This window comes from Strix uralensis, chromosome 5, assembly GCF_047716275.1.
Source record: "Strix uralensis isolate ZFMK-TIS-50842 chromosome 5, bStrUra1, whole genome shotgun sequence".
In the NCBI taxonomy this organism is placed as follows: Eukaryota; Metazoa; Chordata; class Aves; order Strigiformes; family Strigidae; genus Strix; species Strix uralensis.
This window is the reverse complement of record NC_133976.1, coordinates 6,516,367-6,533,844: the sequence shown is the minus strand read 5'-3', so window position 1 is coordinate 6,533,844 and position 17,478 is coordinate 6,516,367. Positions and strand designations below refer to the sequence as shown.

General features: G+C 39.3%; 1 protein-coding gene across 5 annotated transcripts in view; it reads right to left on the bottom strand.

Moving 5' to 3' along the window:
• CELF2 (CUGBP Elav-like family member 2) overlaps nucleotides 1-17,478 on the bottom strand; it is a 385,790-nt gene that overhangs the window by 260,119 nt on the left and 108,193 nt on the right. For 4 of the 5 annotated variants that reach the window (XM_074869737.1, XM_074869735.1, XM_074869736.1 and 1 more), the window contains exon 1: nucleotides 6,409-6,589. The exons of the other annotated variant lie outside the window; for it this stretch is intronic. In XM_074869737.1, coding sequence (XP_074725838.1) covers nucleotides 6,409-6,515 — 107 coding nt within the window. In that variant the 5' untranslated portion in view covers nucleotides 6,516-6,589. Of the gene's footprint in view, nucleotides 1-6,408; nucleotides 6,590-17,478 lie in introns of those variants that run through there. 5 annotated transcript variants of the gene reach the window in all.

The following is a 17,478-nucleotide window of genomic DNA, read 5'->3' as shown; positions in this document are numbered from 1 at the left end:
AAGCAACAGTTCCCCACGCCACCCTTCTCGCCGGTGAAAGTTTGCCCTCCACTATTTCAGAAGCCTTGCAGGGACATAGGAAGGCTGTGCCTTAAATAACAAGAGTGCTGCAGCCTCTCCAGAGTCCAGTGTCCACTGCTGAATTATTCGAAGGAAGGTGAAAAAGTCTAGTAGCATGTGTGAGCATGCAAATTGCTTTTCAAGACTCGTGGAGAAAAAGCTTAGGCAGCAAAGCATGAGACTTGAGAAAAACCCTCTCTAATGTAATGGCAGAAAGCATTATCTTTGTGTAAGTGCCATATTTAAAACTTCCTAAGGAATTTTATTGGTAACCCTCTTCCTTTGAATCAGAGAGAGTTAACTTAAAATTAGGTTGTTCTACACAATTAAGGGACGCAGGCTAACACATCAGCCACCAATTATGCTACATGGAGAGCAAGCAAGTAATTCTCTCCATTCCCCACCCCCAAAAACAATTTTGGGTGTTTTAATTGAAATAGAAGGATCATTTTTACTTGGCTGCATTTTGCAGGGCAGCTTGTGATCCACACTGTGTCAGTCCTGTCAGTGCACTGGCAGGTTTACAGACCTACAATACTTTCCTACAAGCACCGACTCATAAGAGCCTAATCCGGTAATGTGGGCTTAATGCATAATATAATTTCATGAACCACCTAGAAACTGAGTGCAAATCTGGGAGTCGATGCTTTCCAGAAATGACAATTTAGCCATTAGTTCAGAAACCTTGAAGATGGATCTATGTGATATTAGCCCATGAAATAGTCACTGATCCTTAGACTATCAGAGAAAATAAAGTTGTGCGTGAGAGCAGCTAAAATCCTTTTTACATCCTGCTCGAGCTGATTACTAGTTATGCTATTCTCAGTCTCAAGACCAGATTGAGAGATGAGAAAATTAGGGTCCACATCAAGATTTACACAAAATTTGGGAGAATTCCTTCTCCCTTCCACCCAATAAAGATAGTTAACCTTCAGTGCATCATTAACTTGCCAATGACAGTATTAAAGCAACTTTAATTGACACATTTATTTCCGCTGCAGGGTGAAATAACACAAAAGCAAAACAGAAAAAAAAAAAAAAAAAAAAGAAGCTTTTTGCCATGGCAAGAGTGTTAGAAGGGAAAAAAAAAATCCTGTTTTTATTTCCTCTGTGAGGATGCCAGCAGTCCTGTTTCATAAACTCCAGTGATTCATCACCATCCCAGGCAGCCAATCATTCGGCAGGTCAAGTAGAAATGGGCTGTAGAGCCAGCAACTCCTGCTGCCCCGATAATGCATGTCATTCCAGGCATGGCGACATGCTTTCTCAACAGCTGCCATTTTCAGTTACCTTTTCTATGGCTGACATACAAGTAAATGTGTTGGAAGCAGTAAAACAGTCATAGGAAAGCAGTTGTAAAGATAAATAGCACCTGCACGTGATAATCTCTAATGTCATTAGAGAGGAAAGAAGGATGTGTTTTGAAACAGAATTTCTTTCTTCTGAAAGCATCACTTGACTTCAGGGGGTTTATGTGAGTGTGTGTGTGTGACTGAGAGGTTTTTTTTTTTTTTGTGTGAGAGTTTTTTTTTTTCCCTCAAATAAACATCCAGACATTCATCTTGGTTATAACCTTAATAGATATAACTAGGGGAAAAGGGGGAAATAAACCAAGTCCAAACACCCAGCACTAATGAAAAAGATCTTCTCACAATTCACTTGTGAGAAAGATTTTGTATATTGAGATTTTGCTTGAATTCAGTAATGCTCACTTTAAGAAACACAACTGCTCTAATTAAGGGAAAAGAAAATTATTTTCTTCAGTTGTTTCTTTTCAGTCTTTATTCCTTATAATCTAACTTAAATTTCATGAACTACTTGTTCAATAACTGTATTACATGCAGTTGAATACTTTTTTGCAGATGGAAACTGAGTGGGAGTTTTGAGGGCACAGTACTATAGAAATAAACACCCTCAACGAAAAAATGTTTCAACTTAAGTGCACGTGTGTGTGTGTACATATGCACACAGATATATACTTGTATATTAGATACAGAGTATGTGTAATTTATGTACATATACCATGTAAAAACACCGTACCTGCACACAAATGGTAAAAAAATAAATAAAATAAAATAACTGTTCCCAATAACAGTGCTGGAACAAGATTTCAAATGCATAAGATTATCCATATTAATTTATGGTAATCTACAAATGAATGCTGCAGAGACAGTACAGGTTATCCAAAATGGTACTTGCATTTAATGAGAAACTACCACAAAATATCGTCAAGACAGATTTAGTTGCATCTTCTAATACCCCCGAATTAATATCATGCAAAACACAAAGTACAAGCTGTGTTTCCCCTTTGGAACAACTGGCTCTTGAAATGCCAAAGGAAAGCCAAGCTTTTCTCTCCATACAAAGTCCTCTTAGACAGCTCGCTTTCAGATTTCATCAACTTAGGTGTTTTCAGGGCTGTAAGCAGTGAACTTTCCATCAGCAGCATCTTCAGCTAATTAACCCTCCTGATTACAATAATTAGTATTGATTCACTCCTGAATGACTTCTTAAGTATTCAAGCACAATCTACACTTGCAGTAAAACTTCTAGATATGAATATTAATTGAATGCTCTCCTTTGTTTTTCAGCCCCAAAGGTATAGTTTGCAATCTTATATAGAATCATAGAATCATAGAATAATTTGGGTTGGAAGGGACCTTTAAAGGTCAGCTAGTTCCAACCCCCCTGCAATGAGCAGGGACATCTTCAACTAGATCAGGTTGCTCAGAGCTCTGTCCATCCTGACCTTGAATGTTTCCAGGAATGGGGCATTTGCCACCTCTCTGGGCAACCTGTTCCAGTGTTTTACCACCCTCATTATAAAATATTTCTTCTTTATATCTAGTCTGAATATGCCTTCTTTTAGTTTAAAACCATTTTCCCTTGTCCTATTGCAACAGACCCTACCAAAAAGTTTGTTCCCATCTTTCTTACAGACCCCCTTTGAGTTCTGAAGGCCACAATAAAGTCTCCCCGGACCCTTCTCCTCTCCAGGCTTAAGAACCTCAACTTTCTCAGCCTTTCCTCATAGGAGAGGTGCTCCAGCCCTCTCATGATTTTTGTGGCCTTCTCTTGACCCACTTGAGCAGGTCCATGTCTTTCCTGTGCTGAGTGACTCAGAGCTGGACACAGCACTGCAGGGGGGTCTCACCAGAGCGAAGTAGAGGGGGAGGATCACCTCCCTCGACCTGCTGGCCACACTTCTCTTGATGCAGCCCAGGACACAGTTGGCTCATATTCAGCTTTTCATCCATCAGTACCCCCAAGTCCTTCTCAGCAAGGCTTCTCTCAATCCCTTTATGCTTAAGTTTGATAACAGAAACACTTCAGTTTTATTCTAATTTAACAAAGATAATATTAACATGTTGATGTTAGAGATTGTGGTTCATGAATCTGAAAAAAAAAATAAAGACAAAGACTCCAGGCTAATAAATACATATAATACAATTCCATTTCCTATGGCAGCATGGAAAACCAGTTCTCAGGGTAAGACCTACCCTGCTCTTACTCTGACAGGTAGGACTGAGGACGGTCTTTCTTTTTGACATTACACCTGGTCATTGCAAGAACAAATAACAACTCATGTAGAGTCTGAATTAGCTCTCAGCGCTGTTTTGGAAACAGATGTTGCCAAGTTTGACAACTGCAAGGCACCACATTGCTTTGTGAATAGGTGATATTCAAAACAGGTAAAGGTAAGGACACCTGCGATGCTCAGGCATAAGATCTCTAAACATATAGTCTCTCAAAAGCTGACACTTTAGTTAAAGCATGCTAAGAAATGGCTTGTGTACAGATTTGCTTCACCTTCTTTGATAATAATAATAATTGTTATGGTTCAAAAAGCAATATTTTAGTAATGCATAGAAATAATTTTTTTTTGGAGTAGAGTTCACACAGAATAATTCAAAAATTAGTCTTTGATGTGAGTGCAATGTCAGAAAGTACCCTTGGAAAAGAACAAAGTAACTGGCAATCCAAGGCAAAAATCTGTAGTATATATATTTTATGCAACATTTTATCTGAAAACGTAGGAACTACTGTAAGTTTAGTATGAAGTCACCTGTGAGAAGAGTGCTTAGGAAACAGTTTTACTATTGAATGGTCCATAAAAGTGTCTTGTGATGGCTGCCACAAAAGTGGCATTCACCCTACTCTGGGCAATCACTAAAGGGGCATTTCCATGTAACTGAGGGAGAGGGATTCACTTTGTTGCCGGAAAGCCCAGGCTGCAGGAGGATAACTTGTTAAAAAAATATTGCCCTCCCCGCCTCCAGTTCTGGCAGAGCAGAGCAGAGCAGTTGTGAATGAGTTAATGTTTGTCTTGAAAGAAGTTCTTCCAAGAAAGTGAATATAGCATGGTGCTGTTATATTAAACACCATCCTTTTTTTCTTCATGTTTATGCACAACACACAGCACGCAAGAACTACCTGATAATCCATAACCTCTAGGCTTCTAGAGTATTTTATGTGATATTACCTTTTTGTTCACATAAACACTTTCCTATTGATTTATACCATCTCAACACACAAGGGAAGGAGATGCAACAACAACCAAAAAATGCAAAACATCATAGCAAGTACTCAGAGTCTCCCCATAAAACATTTTTTTGTTTAAAATACATGCTCTAAAAGAGCTCTGACCACTACCAATATATCTTTAATTTTTTCTTTTTTAATTAAGAGGTCCAAGAGACCCTTATAAACCCATATAAATCATGCACTAGAATCCAATTTGAAAAAAAAAGCATGAAACCCCTACACTTAATGGATCTAAGCAAAAAATGGAAAGCACCAATATCTTTTTTCTCAGAAAACGATTACAATTATTACTAAAAGTAATGTATTTACTTAACATATAAAGTATTTAAAGACTTTAAACAGTTTCGGAAACTCCACAGACTGATGACAATTGATTTTATTTAAGACACAAGTGGCTGTTCAAGTAGTAACTCAAGATTTTTCAAAAGCTTTATAACAATTTCTTTTCATAATGCGTAAGGTGCATGAGCATTTTGCCAAATGCAAACCCAAAACTGTTAACTGTTCTAATGCTAAACTATGGCTGTCTAAACAGAAAGATAATTCATGAAATGTCATATGAATAATTTGTTAGATTTTAGGATAGGAATCATCCAGGTAAATTATTCTGCCTGACCTTAAAAATTCTAACGTATGCTAATAGCTGGATTATAAAAATGGAAAGTAGCATGGGCTCCCACTTTGAGATGTGATTTATCATTTTTATTGCATTTTCATTACCTAAACAAAATTAGAAACAGTATCTTCAAAACAGCAGTTAAAGTTGATATGATCAGGCATAAAATCAGGCAAGGGCACATTTGGCAACTGTGTATTTGCCAGATTGACAGCAGTATTGTAAGCTTTCAGAATCAGTAAGTTTTCTCGCCACAGTTAAAGGAGAGGTTAGTAATAAATCTCCAACTTAATGCAATAAGCATGATTGTAAAATGCAAACCTCCCCCTCCCTGCACTATTAACAGCAGATATCAAATGAAACAAGCTTCACAAAATAGGCAATACACTTCATATTCTATCGCATATACAAAAAGATTAAGGGAAATTTAAAAGGGGCTGAGAAAAGAAAAGAAAAAAAAACCCCAAACCACCCCATTGCCAGACATACATTAAGCTACTTTGACAGCACCATTGTTCAGCTGTCCCATTGTCAGACCAAAAGATGTATTCAATGCTACAATGTCTGCTAGCAAATAAACAAAAGACTACATTTTTCAAAGCGGGGTGCCAATTCTAGCATAATTCTGTGTGTATGTGTGTGTGTGCGTGTGTCTGCGTGTGTGTGTCTCTGAAAAGAGTAGTCGATGCTGGCACCCCGCTAAACCTTGGAACATTAGAGAATATATGTGTAATCCTACATATGGGAATATTTAGATATTTTTAAAACATCTTCAAGTGGCAAAGACTAGGTAGAGCATTAGTAACTATTTACACAGGCTAAGTGAAAATTAAAGTGGTATTTAGGGCACTAGCTCTAATATGGAGTCTCCCTGAGCTTTTTCCATGCTTATTCCATGCCCAGTGCATAATAATGAAGCAGGCAGAAATATTGCAAACGAGGTGATAAAAGAAATACCAGCTCTCGTTTAGGAAAAAAAAATTTTTTTTTTTTTCCTCCCTGCCCTCTCCATACATTTGTCGTCATACATGAAATGTGCGATTCTAACTAGTGGAAAATGCTACTTGCACACAGCAATGCCTGTCTTTTCCTTTAAATAAGGAAACTACTTAATACACAGCACGGTTATAGTTGCAGCGGGCCCAGGCAACTCGAAAGCACGCGTTAAAACAAAGGAGACAACATACCTTAAAAGCAGCTCCTCATTTCTCATAGTAACAGCGGATTTGGGACAGCGCATGCTTTCTGCACCGATATTCTCAACAAAAGCCAGTTCAGAAGTGCGCTCAAACATCAATGCCACAGTAGCTACTCACTAATGGCTACTCTTTCTCTCTTTCTCTCTCTAGTCAGACGCTGAGTGGTGGAGCAAAGGGGCCCCTGCAGATTCACTAAGCAGAAATAATCCTCTCTGACAAGTTATGTTGTCTGGGCATATTTTACATTAATGCACTGTGCTGCCTATAGGGGTCTTGTTTGCGTTCACTCTAGCCTAGCTGGTGTTAGCTCTCTTAATTACCATCCAAAAAAAATTAGCAACACCTCCCCCCCCCCCCCCCCCCCCGAAAAAAACATATCACTGAAAGAAAAGGGGAAGAAAAATCTATGGGTAAATGAGGGAAGTCTTTCCCCCTCTGGAGGGATGCATGCTTGATACGGATCTTTTGTTTGCCCTGTGAACTCGGTGAATACAGTGGCAAACAGATGCTGTGGCTCATGAGGTTTGTGCACTTTAAGGGAATTGGGTTAGAGGCTCTTTCTGGGGCTCTGGAGTCACAGCTGGAGCTCTTGTTCTCTCCCTCCTTCCCTTCCCAGTTCAAGGCTGAGTGGCTTTATGGGACCTGGCAGCTCACATCAGAGAGTCTGGGGAGCATTAATGCAGGCACCTGGGGATCTTCTTCAAGTTTTCAGTTTGTCTTGGCAATTTTAACCCCTCCAAAACACGAGTCCAAAATCCCTCGAATTTTAACCTCTCCAAAACACAACTCAGTAACTGAGTGTGCTTTAACCCAGACCCTTACACTTGGCTTTGGCACAGTTCTCACAGACAGGAAAGGGTGTTGTTGCGTTATTTAATGATTTACTCCCTTCCTATGTATGAAAGGAACTATAGTGTGACACTGATTTCAGGGAAACAGCCTCTTTGGCCCTGCTTGGGAGATCCACCATGTAATTTGTAGAAACAGGTTGTAGTCTTCCAATGTAGTCAAAGAGAAGTTTATTTTCACATCTTGGTTTCAACTTCTGCAGTGTAAATCTTTAAACCATGGAGCTACTTTTCAGGCAGAAGGATGGCTGGGCTTTTTTTTTTTTTTTTTTTTTTTAAATCTACATCAGACACTGGAGTAGGTGCTTATTTAGTAGACTGAAAAGTCAACAAGGCCTTGATGCTTTTTTTTCAGTCAAAGGCTTCTCTGCACCACTGTGGCAGTAAAATGCATCTCAAAAATTATTGTAATTTCCTCTGAGGTCCTGTTAACATAAGAACATGCAAAACTCAATAAACAGGAGTTGTCCAAAATAGACAACTAGTTGAAAAGCCCAGTAAGAGTCAAATACATGGAGTTTGAAACAAACCTGGACTTCAAAACTTGAATTCAAACTTTCATAGACTTCTGGCTATGTCTGTGGTTGGTCTGAACCTCTTTTCGTACATTATATATTACTGTCTTAAAATATACTGCCACAGTATCCTGATGCAGTGCTACTGCTTCTAATTCCTTAGCAGAAGTTGGCATTTAGGGCCTTGATCTTTTTGGTAAACTTGAGTCTGGGAATGAAGGCAAAGAGGGAGCAATCACCAGTATAAATATACTGATAGCAAGATCTTGCCTTTCTGATAGCAGCTGTGAACTTCTATTAAGGTCATAAATTGTTTGCAACAGAAACGATCCTTTTGTTCTACACTTCTCGTGTGAGACCTTGGGATTGGTTTCAGACATTCTGACATAATACTTGTCAAATGACCAAATGACAAGTTAAAAAACAAACCTAGGCATAATCTACTTTAAATAAATGTAGAGAGAAAGAGCTGAAGATGGTAGTTTAGGAAACATGGATATCATGAAGGACTGAAAGTCAAGAGAAGACAGGTTTCAATTTGCTTCCCTTTTCATCTGCAAAACATGACTGGGATTCTAGTTGCTCTTGTAATAAAAATAATAAATCATTTTAATGATTAGCAATTCAAACCAATTCTGTGTTAAAATGTCATGCTCCAAGGTCAACTGAGACAACATAGCTTGTACTTCATGCTAAAAATATCTGAACAGTCATGGAAGGCGGCCAGGAAAATACTCAACCAACATGACAAATCCCATACCTCCTGCCCCAAATACTAAATCCATTACTACCATTTCAGGCATGGCCACCAGCACTCCAGATTCCTCCTCCTTCACTGTTCACCTCCAAATGACTTGTGCCCAGCATAACTCACCGTGACGCCTGGGCTGCTCCAGACCAGTCTCGCGCTCATGAGACTGATGTATGAGAAGAAGCAAATACCAGAGTATGCTACAGAATATACAGCTGAACGGGAAGTGTCAAACAGTCTGATAAACTGCTACAGTTTTCCAAAAATATGGCAAGGATCAGCATCTTAAGACACTACCAGCTGAGGGAACAAAGCTTTCTTTTCAGACTGGAGTAGAATGGCTCACACAGAGCCCTTTGGTGGGGAATCAATGGGCTTCTGTTGGGTGGCTCCACCCAGTTGCAAGTTCTTGATCGTTTCTGTACTTAGAAAGAAGACGAAGCAGCAGCAATAGGAAATAAAGTGAAGTATTATGGAAGGACTCATCTACGGCCAAAGGAATAAATAAAGAAAAAGAAAATATAATCCACAAAGCGGTAACACAGACAGACAAAAAGAACCTACGCTTTCTATCACACATAATGAAACGTCTGACAGAACAGCATCTGCAGAGGGATCACAGCTGCTGAGGATGAGAGGGAATATGAGTATTCTTTTTCAATTGTAAGATGTACTAAGTAGGAGTGCCTTTAAAATAACATGGCTAAAGGGAAGATTAAGCCAGATGCACAGGGCTATCTGGCTTCCTTCAAGATGAAAGTCCAGCTGTGGAATTTAAGTTCAACATGAAAATTGATTGTAGATTCATAACTGATATGTCTATATTGCAGAATGTTCTGCACAAATTACATACAGTAGAAATTTAATACTTTCATTGCCCTTTATTTAATGTAAACCCAAGACTTCTACATATGGCCTATGAGTTTGTTAAACTAATTATGTGTTGTTGCAAATCCTTGAAAGGCCACAGGAATGCCAATCATTTACAGAGGCAAAATGATCAAAACTTCTGTGGCCAATCAGCAACAATGAGTAATTTATACCAATTAAAAATATGCCTTCTGCTCTCTACTTCTACTTCAGATTATTCTTTGACCATTCCAATTGCATACAGTATTTTAAAACTATTCAGAAGTCAAAATGCAATGGCAGCTTGTTGCACTAAACAAGCAATACTACCAGCCAAGCAATGAACTATATTTCATGACAGAGGAATGGTGGACAAGTGTCCAGGACAATAGCTCAAAAATCATGAGTGCAATCATGAGAAGAATAGAAAGCCTTGATTCATTTTCTCATTGCACCACACATCCCTGTGTCAGATCTTATGCAAGTCAATTAACCTCTTGCTCACATCTCCGTCTTTAAAATGGAAAAACCCAATAAACTTCAAAGCAGTGTGACAATAATACAGAGCACTAAAAGCTGTATAAAACAGTGTATTATTGAGTCGCATAAACATTTAAAATAGGTTTTCTCCTCACAAGAGGGACTTGCAGTCTAAGTCTCAGTTATCTGCTGTTCTGTCCAGTTATTTAGGCTCAAATCACATTTGTTTTGTACATGTGTGAAAAGCTATTGTTTAATCTGATAACATTTTACTGTTTTAGATGGCTAAATCCCACCTTTGAAGTTGAGCAATTAGTCTAAGCTAGTCATCTAGGGTTTCTCTACTGTCAGTGAGGAGAGATTAGTTATACTAAAGAGCATTACCATCTCTCTTCATTGACTACAAAGGGATTAGATTCCTAACTTTTAGATACATATATTAGGCGAGATGAATCCCACCTACGTGTCTAAAGCAAAGGTGGGAAACCCCATGTTTCCATTTCAGCATTGCCAGCGTGTGTCCCTGTGCTCCACAGAACTGCCAGCACGCCGGGCTCACTGTGACCACTGTGCAAGTGCAGCTCAGGTACCTTGAGCACGTCTGGCACTTCCAGATGCAGCTGTAACCTGCCTGCAGGATGTCTACAGCAATCAAGCTGTAGCTAGGCGAGACTTCCAGGTCTGAAGCAGCTCTATATGTTATGCTGATGCAAAGTTTGAAGTAGAAAGGAAATGGTCCTCAGCTTCAGAAGTGAAGCATGCAAAGCCTTTCCAGTGTGTTTTGAGAAACAGACAGTTTGTTTAGGTATCTCCTCCTGAAATCTCCAAGAAAAATGAGCAACTCATCACCGGCAGCTCTTATGTTATTAGAAATCATGGAACAGGAGACCAGGTATTGCTAGAACCGGAGTACTCTGGACCACTTCACTGGTGAATGTGAATAGCAAGAAATGGGCTATAACTCAGAAGACTGTATCTCATTAGGCTTTACCTCTGCTCTTATTGAGGGTTTTGTTAATTTTTATTTAGAACAAATTATTGTATATTTGTCCGTGTTTCCTTCATTGATTTATTTTTTGTTTATACAGTCTTTAAGATAGCTGTATATGGGAGATCAATTTTGGTCCCAAACTCCAGCAACCTGACATCTAAGATACTACTTTTATCAGGAGAGCAGTAACCATGTGGTATGAGACTGTCCTGCATTTGCTATTTGTATTATGTATGTACATACAGGTGGAGAAGTTTCTTTACCATTACAGGCTATGAAAACACAAGACAGAGACACAGTTCCTCCCCAGTAAGTATCTTAGTACAATTTCATGGTAAAACCTTACTGATTGGTTTTAGAGGCAGTTGCACATGTGCAGCCCATGCTGTCTTCATGACAGATAGTAACTCTATGTGTTGTGTGCGTTAATCTTACCCACCATATCTGCGGGTGTCATCTTTGTGCTCAGGAATAGGGAAATTATTTTTGAGCTCCTGCAGTAAAGATGCGGCAAGTCATGGTTTTTTGGTTTAAGCAGGCAACAAAAACAGTCTAACACTTGCCCACATCTCCTTTTGTCTGTTTTGGTAGATCTTTTAGATTATACGCCTACATTTCCTACCTGAATCATAGGGGTAGCAATTACTTACAGACCTACAGGTCAGTCTGGATGATGCAAAAGGTCTTTTCTAGACTTATTTTTCCACCTGGAAGCATCCAAGGAACATCATGAAAATTAAATAGCGCAGACAGAAAACACAGAAGTACAAATTATTGCGTAAATGCTGAAGATTAATATTTGGACAGCAGGGGAGTAAAAAGTTTTGTATTTAAAGCACACAGCACGGCTGGTATCTGCTGCTTCTCTCCATTAGAAAAGGTGTGCGCTACCTCCCTCTAGCATTCAGCAGCGCTGACTCTGCATCTCAGCATCTGGAAGACAGTGGCACCAGAAGGAAAATCCCCCTTCTATTTACTTAAAAGATCTGCTCCAGTGCTTCCCCCACCCTCGACAGGGAAGGGACAAAAATTGCAGCTTGTGCAAATCACAAATTCTAACACATAAACACAGATCAGTGTGTTTTTAAAGACAATACATCACTTAAAACAACTTACAACTGGCCAGGTTGTGATTGCAGACATGGCTACTCTACAAAGCAAATACTTATTTGGAAAGATCTGCATGTCATAAGAACATCTGGCCTGCAACTAAAGGGAATGAGGAGAAAGCTGATCAAAAGAGCAAAGAGAAACAGAGGAGGCAACAGAGCACCAGATCTGAGAAAGAGAAAAGAAGGGAGAGAGAGAACAAACACAGCTGGTTATAGAATCATTTATTTTCTGCTTTAATTTAAAGTCTATTTAAGGTATAAGTAGAACCTGCTCTGTCTAAACAGGAATATCTTTATTTTACACTTGTAGTAATGCCAGGATCATCACTTTTAGATGTGCCATGTGGAATATCAAAGTCTTTGAGTTCTTGGGAGCACAATCTAAAGAAAGTGATCTTGCACAATATATACAAATGTATAAACTGTGTATATTAACACATGAATGAACGTGAAAAATGTTAATAATTACAGATGAGAATTTAATGGCTACTCATCCTCTGAAGTTAAAATTAGAAATAGAACCACATTTAACAGTTCTATTGAGCCTATTTTAAAATGATCTTATGGCGCTCTACGCAGAAGGTTCATTTCACACATCCATGCAGTGTATCCAACTCTAGGGATGAATGTGGATATTTAAAAACAATATATCATCAGAGAGAGTGACGTTCAATGGAAACTCACATACAAGTGAAAACGAGGAAGGAGTTTAATTTCTCTGATCTGGGATCTAGATGAGTGGATGCATCTACCAAGAGAACCTTTAGCAATGAATGTGACGTGGTAAGCGGACGTTACTCCTACACTATGTGACATGAAATATAGGTTTATTGGAACAACTCATCATCCATCATCAGTTGCCTGAAAAGATAGATAATATGACATTGTCATATAAGGAAGGGAAAAAAACTTGAAGTTGTATAATTCAAATCAGATGAAGTGATCTTTGATACAAATACTCGTTGAGAACTCTTCATTCATTATCTGATAATAGTCAGGCTTTGAAGAAAGAATATATATTTCCTTTTATATATGCTCTGAACAGAAGGAAATGGATCAATTTCTATACAGTTCCATAAAAATAAAACTAATAACTACAAAATAATTTTTATTATTTTATAAATGAATTAGCACAAACACTTGTTTCAGCAGCTCTTACCCTCCCTATTTAATTTTATTGCATGATAGAAAAATAAAAATCACATCACTTTTTTTAATACTTTAAACTCTCTACCTAACATTTTTTATCCAAAGGATACTCTTCCTTTCTCTCTTCCTTTTTTTGTCTTTAAAAATCTATTAGCATTGATTAAAAAGTAAGAGCTGGGATATAAATCTTCAGTTAGATTTACTACACAATACATTTTTCTTTGACCTTTCTCATGTCATCTGACACTTGACAAGTGTAAGATGTTTAAAAATGATTAGTGATTTTTGGTGATTCTAGTGCTCAAATACACAGAGTTTTGTAGGGCCTGTAGTTCAGAGTTCAGATGTTGATTTGTGGAGAGGAAGAAATAAATCAGATGCTGTGAAAACACCCAGAAGATGGATGCATTTGAAAACTTTTAATGAAAAACCTGGCCAAACTGAGGTTCTAGGCTAAGGGATTCCTTAAAATGTCAGAGTGCAAGATTTTAAGAGAAAGGTATTTTTATCAATGATCTGGACGAGAGGATCAAGTGCGCCCTCAGTAAGTTTGCAGACGACACAAAGTTGGGTGGGAGTGTTGATCTGCTTGAGGGTAGAAAGAATCTACAGAGGGATCTGGACAGGCTGGATCAATGGGCCAAGGCCATTTGTATGAGATACAACAAGACTCAGTGACGGATCCTGCATTTGGGTCACAACAACCCTGTGCAATGCTACAGACTTGGGAAAGAGTGATTGGAAAGCTGTCAGTCAGAGAGGGACCTGGGGGTGTTGGTTGACAGCCACTGGTGAGGCCACACCTCCAATACTGGGTTCAGTTTTGGGTCCCTCACTACAAGAAAGACATTGAGGTGCTGGAATGTGTCCAGAGAAGGACAACAAAGCTGGTGAAGGGTCTAGAGCACAAGTGTTATGAGGAGTGGCTGAGGGAACTGGGGTTCTTTAACCTGGAGAAAAGGAGGCTCAAGGGAAACCTTATTGCTCTCTACAACTACCTGAAAGGAGGTTGTAGTGAGATGGGTGTTGGTCTCATCTCCCAAGTAACAAGCGAGAGGAAATGGCTTCAAGTTGCACCAGGGGAGGTTTAGACTGGATATTAGGAAAAATGTCCTCACTGAAAGGGTTGTCAAGCATTGGAACATGCTGCCCAGGGAAGTGGTTGAGTCACCACCCCTGGAGGTATCTAAAAGACATGTCAATATGGTACTTAAAGACATGGTTTAGTGGTGGACTTGGCAGTGTTAGGTTAATGGTTGGACTGGATGATCTTAAAGGTCTTTTCAACCTAAATGATTCTATGATTCTAAGTGCAAATTTGCTTTTATTAGTTTGTCATGTAACTTAAAAATTAAACTTACATATTTTAGTAGTAAGCTAACTAGGAAAAATATTTCTTAAAGATATCTTGACAAAGCAGAGTGTCAAGACACCAAAACCTTACTGAAGCAATAGAAACAGCATAAGAAGTAGGGTAAGTCCCCTTGAAAATAGCTTTTTGCCATGACAGACTGTTCCCACTAGCTTGAATGTTTTAGTGGATGGTGTAAACATATCCTAAGCTACAGAGGGAAGAAAGCTCAAGCAAAACTAAGCTATCTGATAAAGATATGATCCCGGTTTGTGAACAACCTGGATCCTGAGTCCCAAAGTGATTGCACTTAGCGTGATCAAACTCTTTGTATAGCCAGTTCCTTCAGACATGCTTTGGCCTGATTAACGCCACTTAAATTTGGGCACTTAACAGAGAAGCCCAAGAAGCATAATCACTTTTGGCTTTCAAATCAGTTCCAATTCAGCCCACCATGAATCTCCCTTTGACTAGGCAAGAAGCATAAGTGAACTAGGGTCAACCTCAGCATCTTGGTTAAGCATAGATAACTGGATGAGAGGTCTCCATGTCTACTTTATTCACAAATCCTGTTTCCAGAAGAATATTTAAGCAATGGGTGCAGACCTGGCAATGGAATCCTCTCTTGAAATGGGCTGTGCAATGCTGCCCACAGTTCTTTCTAACCCCGGCATAACAAAGATGTTATGTGGACTACAGATGCACACATGGCAGCTCCAAAGTGCCTTGAGATCATCCTCTGAAAAAAAAGAGGTAACAAAATATACTCACTTTCAGACGCCTTCCATGCCACACAACTGATAAATGCTTTTCATTCAAAGAAAAAGGATTAAGAACAGCCATATACATTTTGTCTACCCCCTTACCAGAGCCAAACACCACCAGACTCCTCAGCATATGATTTCCCATAACCAGATGCTCAGATACCACTTGTCAAAAACAATTTCTTTGTCTCCAGTAGTGGATTTCTTGCAACACTTACCATGTTGTTAACACTGAAGGCTCATGGAGCACCAGGAGACTTTGTAAAATGAAATTGCAGTGGAGGGAAAGGCTGGAGGGCTGAAGGGGTACATAAGGAAATGAGTCATTTGCCTAAATTCCTCCCACTTCAGAGCTCAGTAAAGTAATACTGTGAAGCTACACAGAGATCTGTGCTTTTCGGATATCTGTCTGTGTTCTTGAATCATTAGGCGCAATGCGTGGTCAGCACACACAGCCTTGTGGGACCCCCATCCATGTTCAACCAGACATAGCCCTTTGGTGCTAGCAGTGTGTTCAATGCTGCAGCAAAACCTGCGCTCTGATCTTTACAAGTGCCAAGAAGTCTGTTAAGGCATTTACATATTGCAACATTAAATGCCTGGTAAATTGCCACACCATTTTGTGCTTTCAGTGTTCCCAAATCCACGTCATTCATCTTTCTTCTGCAAGGCCAAACCCTGCAAAACTTGCTGAATGCACTTAACTCCAAATTAACACCCTGTAAAAACAGTTCCTCCCTTCTTCTCATACGCTGTTATATGTAAAATCTACACCCAAAGCTAATTTCTTGCTGACCTTGTGCTGATTAATGCAAATTAAATTACATGCTAATTGCCCCAAATGGTTTGCATGCAGTCCAGAAATCAGTTCTTTTTGCTGGTGGTAAAACACATTTGTGATTTTTTACACAATGGTTACATTAAGTCATTTTTAGTCTTGCAGCATCTTCAGAAGTCAGATGTTTTTGTAGCACCTTTTAGAAACCAAGAAAAATAACCTAAAAAAGCATTATTAAGTTCTGATCCAGTCTTGCAGAAACCTCACTTCTACCTCTTGGGAGGAATTTTATGGCTCGTTCAGAGCTCAAGCTCCAAGATGCATTTTACAAAACCTTGAGCCAGTTTTGTTAAACCCGTCACTCCCTAATCCCCTTGTGCTTGTCAGCAGAGTACACAGGCACTTGATTTTGGACGTCTGATTTGATAAGGGGTGGGGGAAGAAGGGGGGGAAACAGGGAGTGTTATTTTAGATAGATCCTACAATATTCCTGCAATTCAAGAAAGAACAAGGAATTATTTCAGATGGTGATATTGGGCAGAAAAGCTCTTAGAAAGGGGTTGTGTATTGTGTTCCCAGATATCAGGGTTGTTTTGACACTGAGTCTGAATCCCAGTCATCACACCTGAAACATGATGGTTTGCTGGGGTTCCAGTTGGCAATTGGCATGGGGATCAAATGTAACAGCAGGTAGTGCTTAGCTCTTCAGCAGTCCCTGGAGTGGCTGACATTTAGAGTACAAATGCATTTTGCATATATATATCCAGCAGTGCGGATAAAATTTGATTTATGTCGTAAGGAAGTTAGGGAAAAAAGAACCCCAAACATGGCACTCTCCAAGAGAACAGTGGTTTCTTCTTCACAGCTTCTGCTGCAGTGAGTAGTCACACTTCACTCCATCGTTCATCACAAAGTAGATGAACAAGATTATGCCCATTTTATAGAAGTGGCGACACAGAAAAGTTAAGTGAATTGCCCAAATCTACACATGCAGCATGAAGCAGAGCTGAAAACAGATTTTACTGAGAGAAGAGCAATGCACTCGGATATTACTCCCACCTGAGCACTCAAGTCTAGAGAGGATTTAGGTAATTTCCGCCCCATTCAGGGACAATAGCTGCCCAGACCATAAAGGCACACACTAGCTACTCCACATGCTCCCAGCCACACAAAACACCCTCACCCTGACACAAATCATGAGACCTGGCAGCAAACAGCCCAACTTCCACAATACCAAAGGCTATAAACATTAGACCATAGAAAGGACAAGGGAAGTTGAAGGCACATGCCATGGACATTCCTATTCTAGTCATCCGAAGACTGATCAAGTGGGATGAACTGATAAAAAGATGACATACATATACGGTTAACTGACCCAATGCCTAAGAAATGTTCAGTTGTTTGGTTTTTTTATAGCCTCTTCCATTATTGTTTCACTTTTGATGCTATTTCTCCTTTCCTTCCCTAATA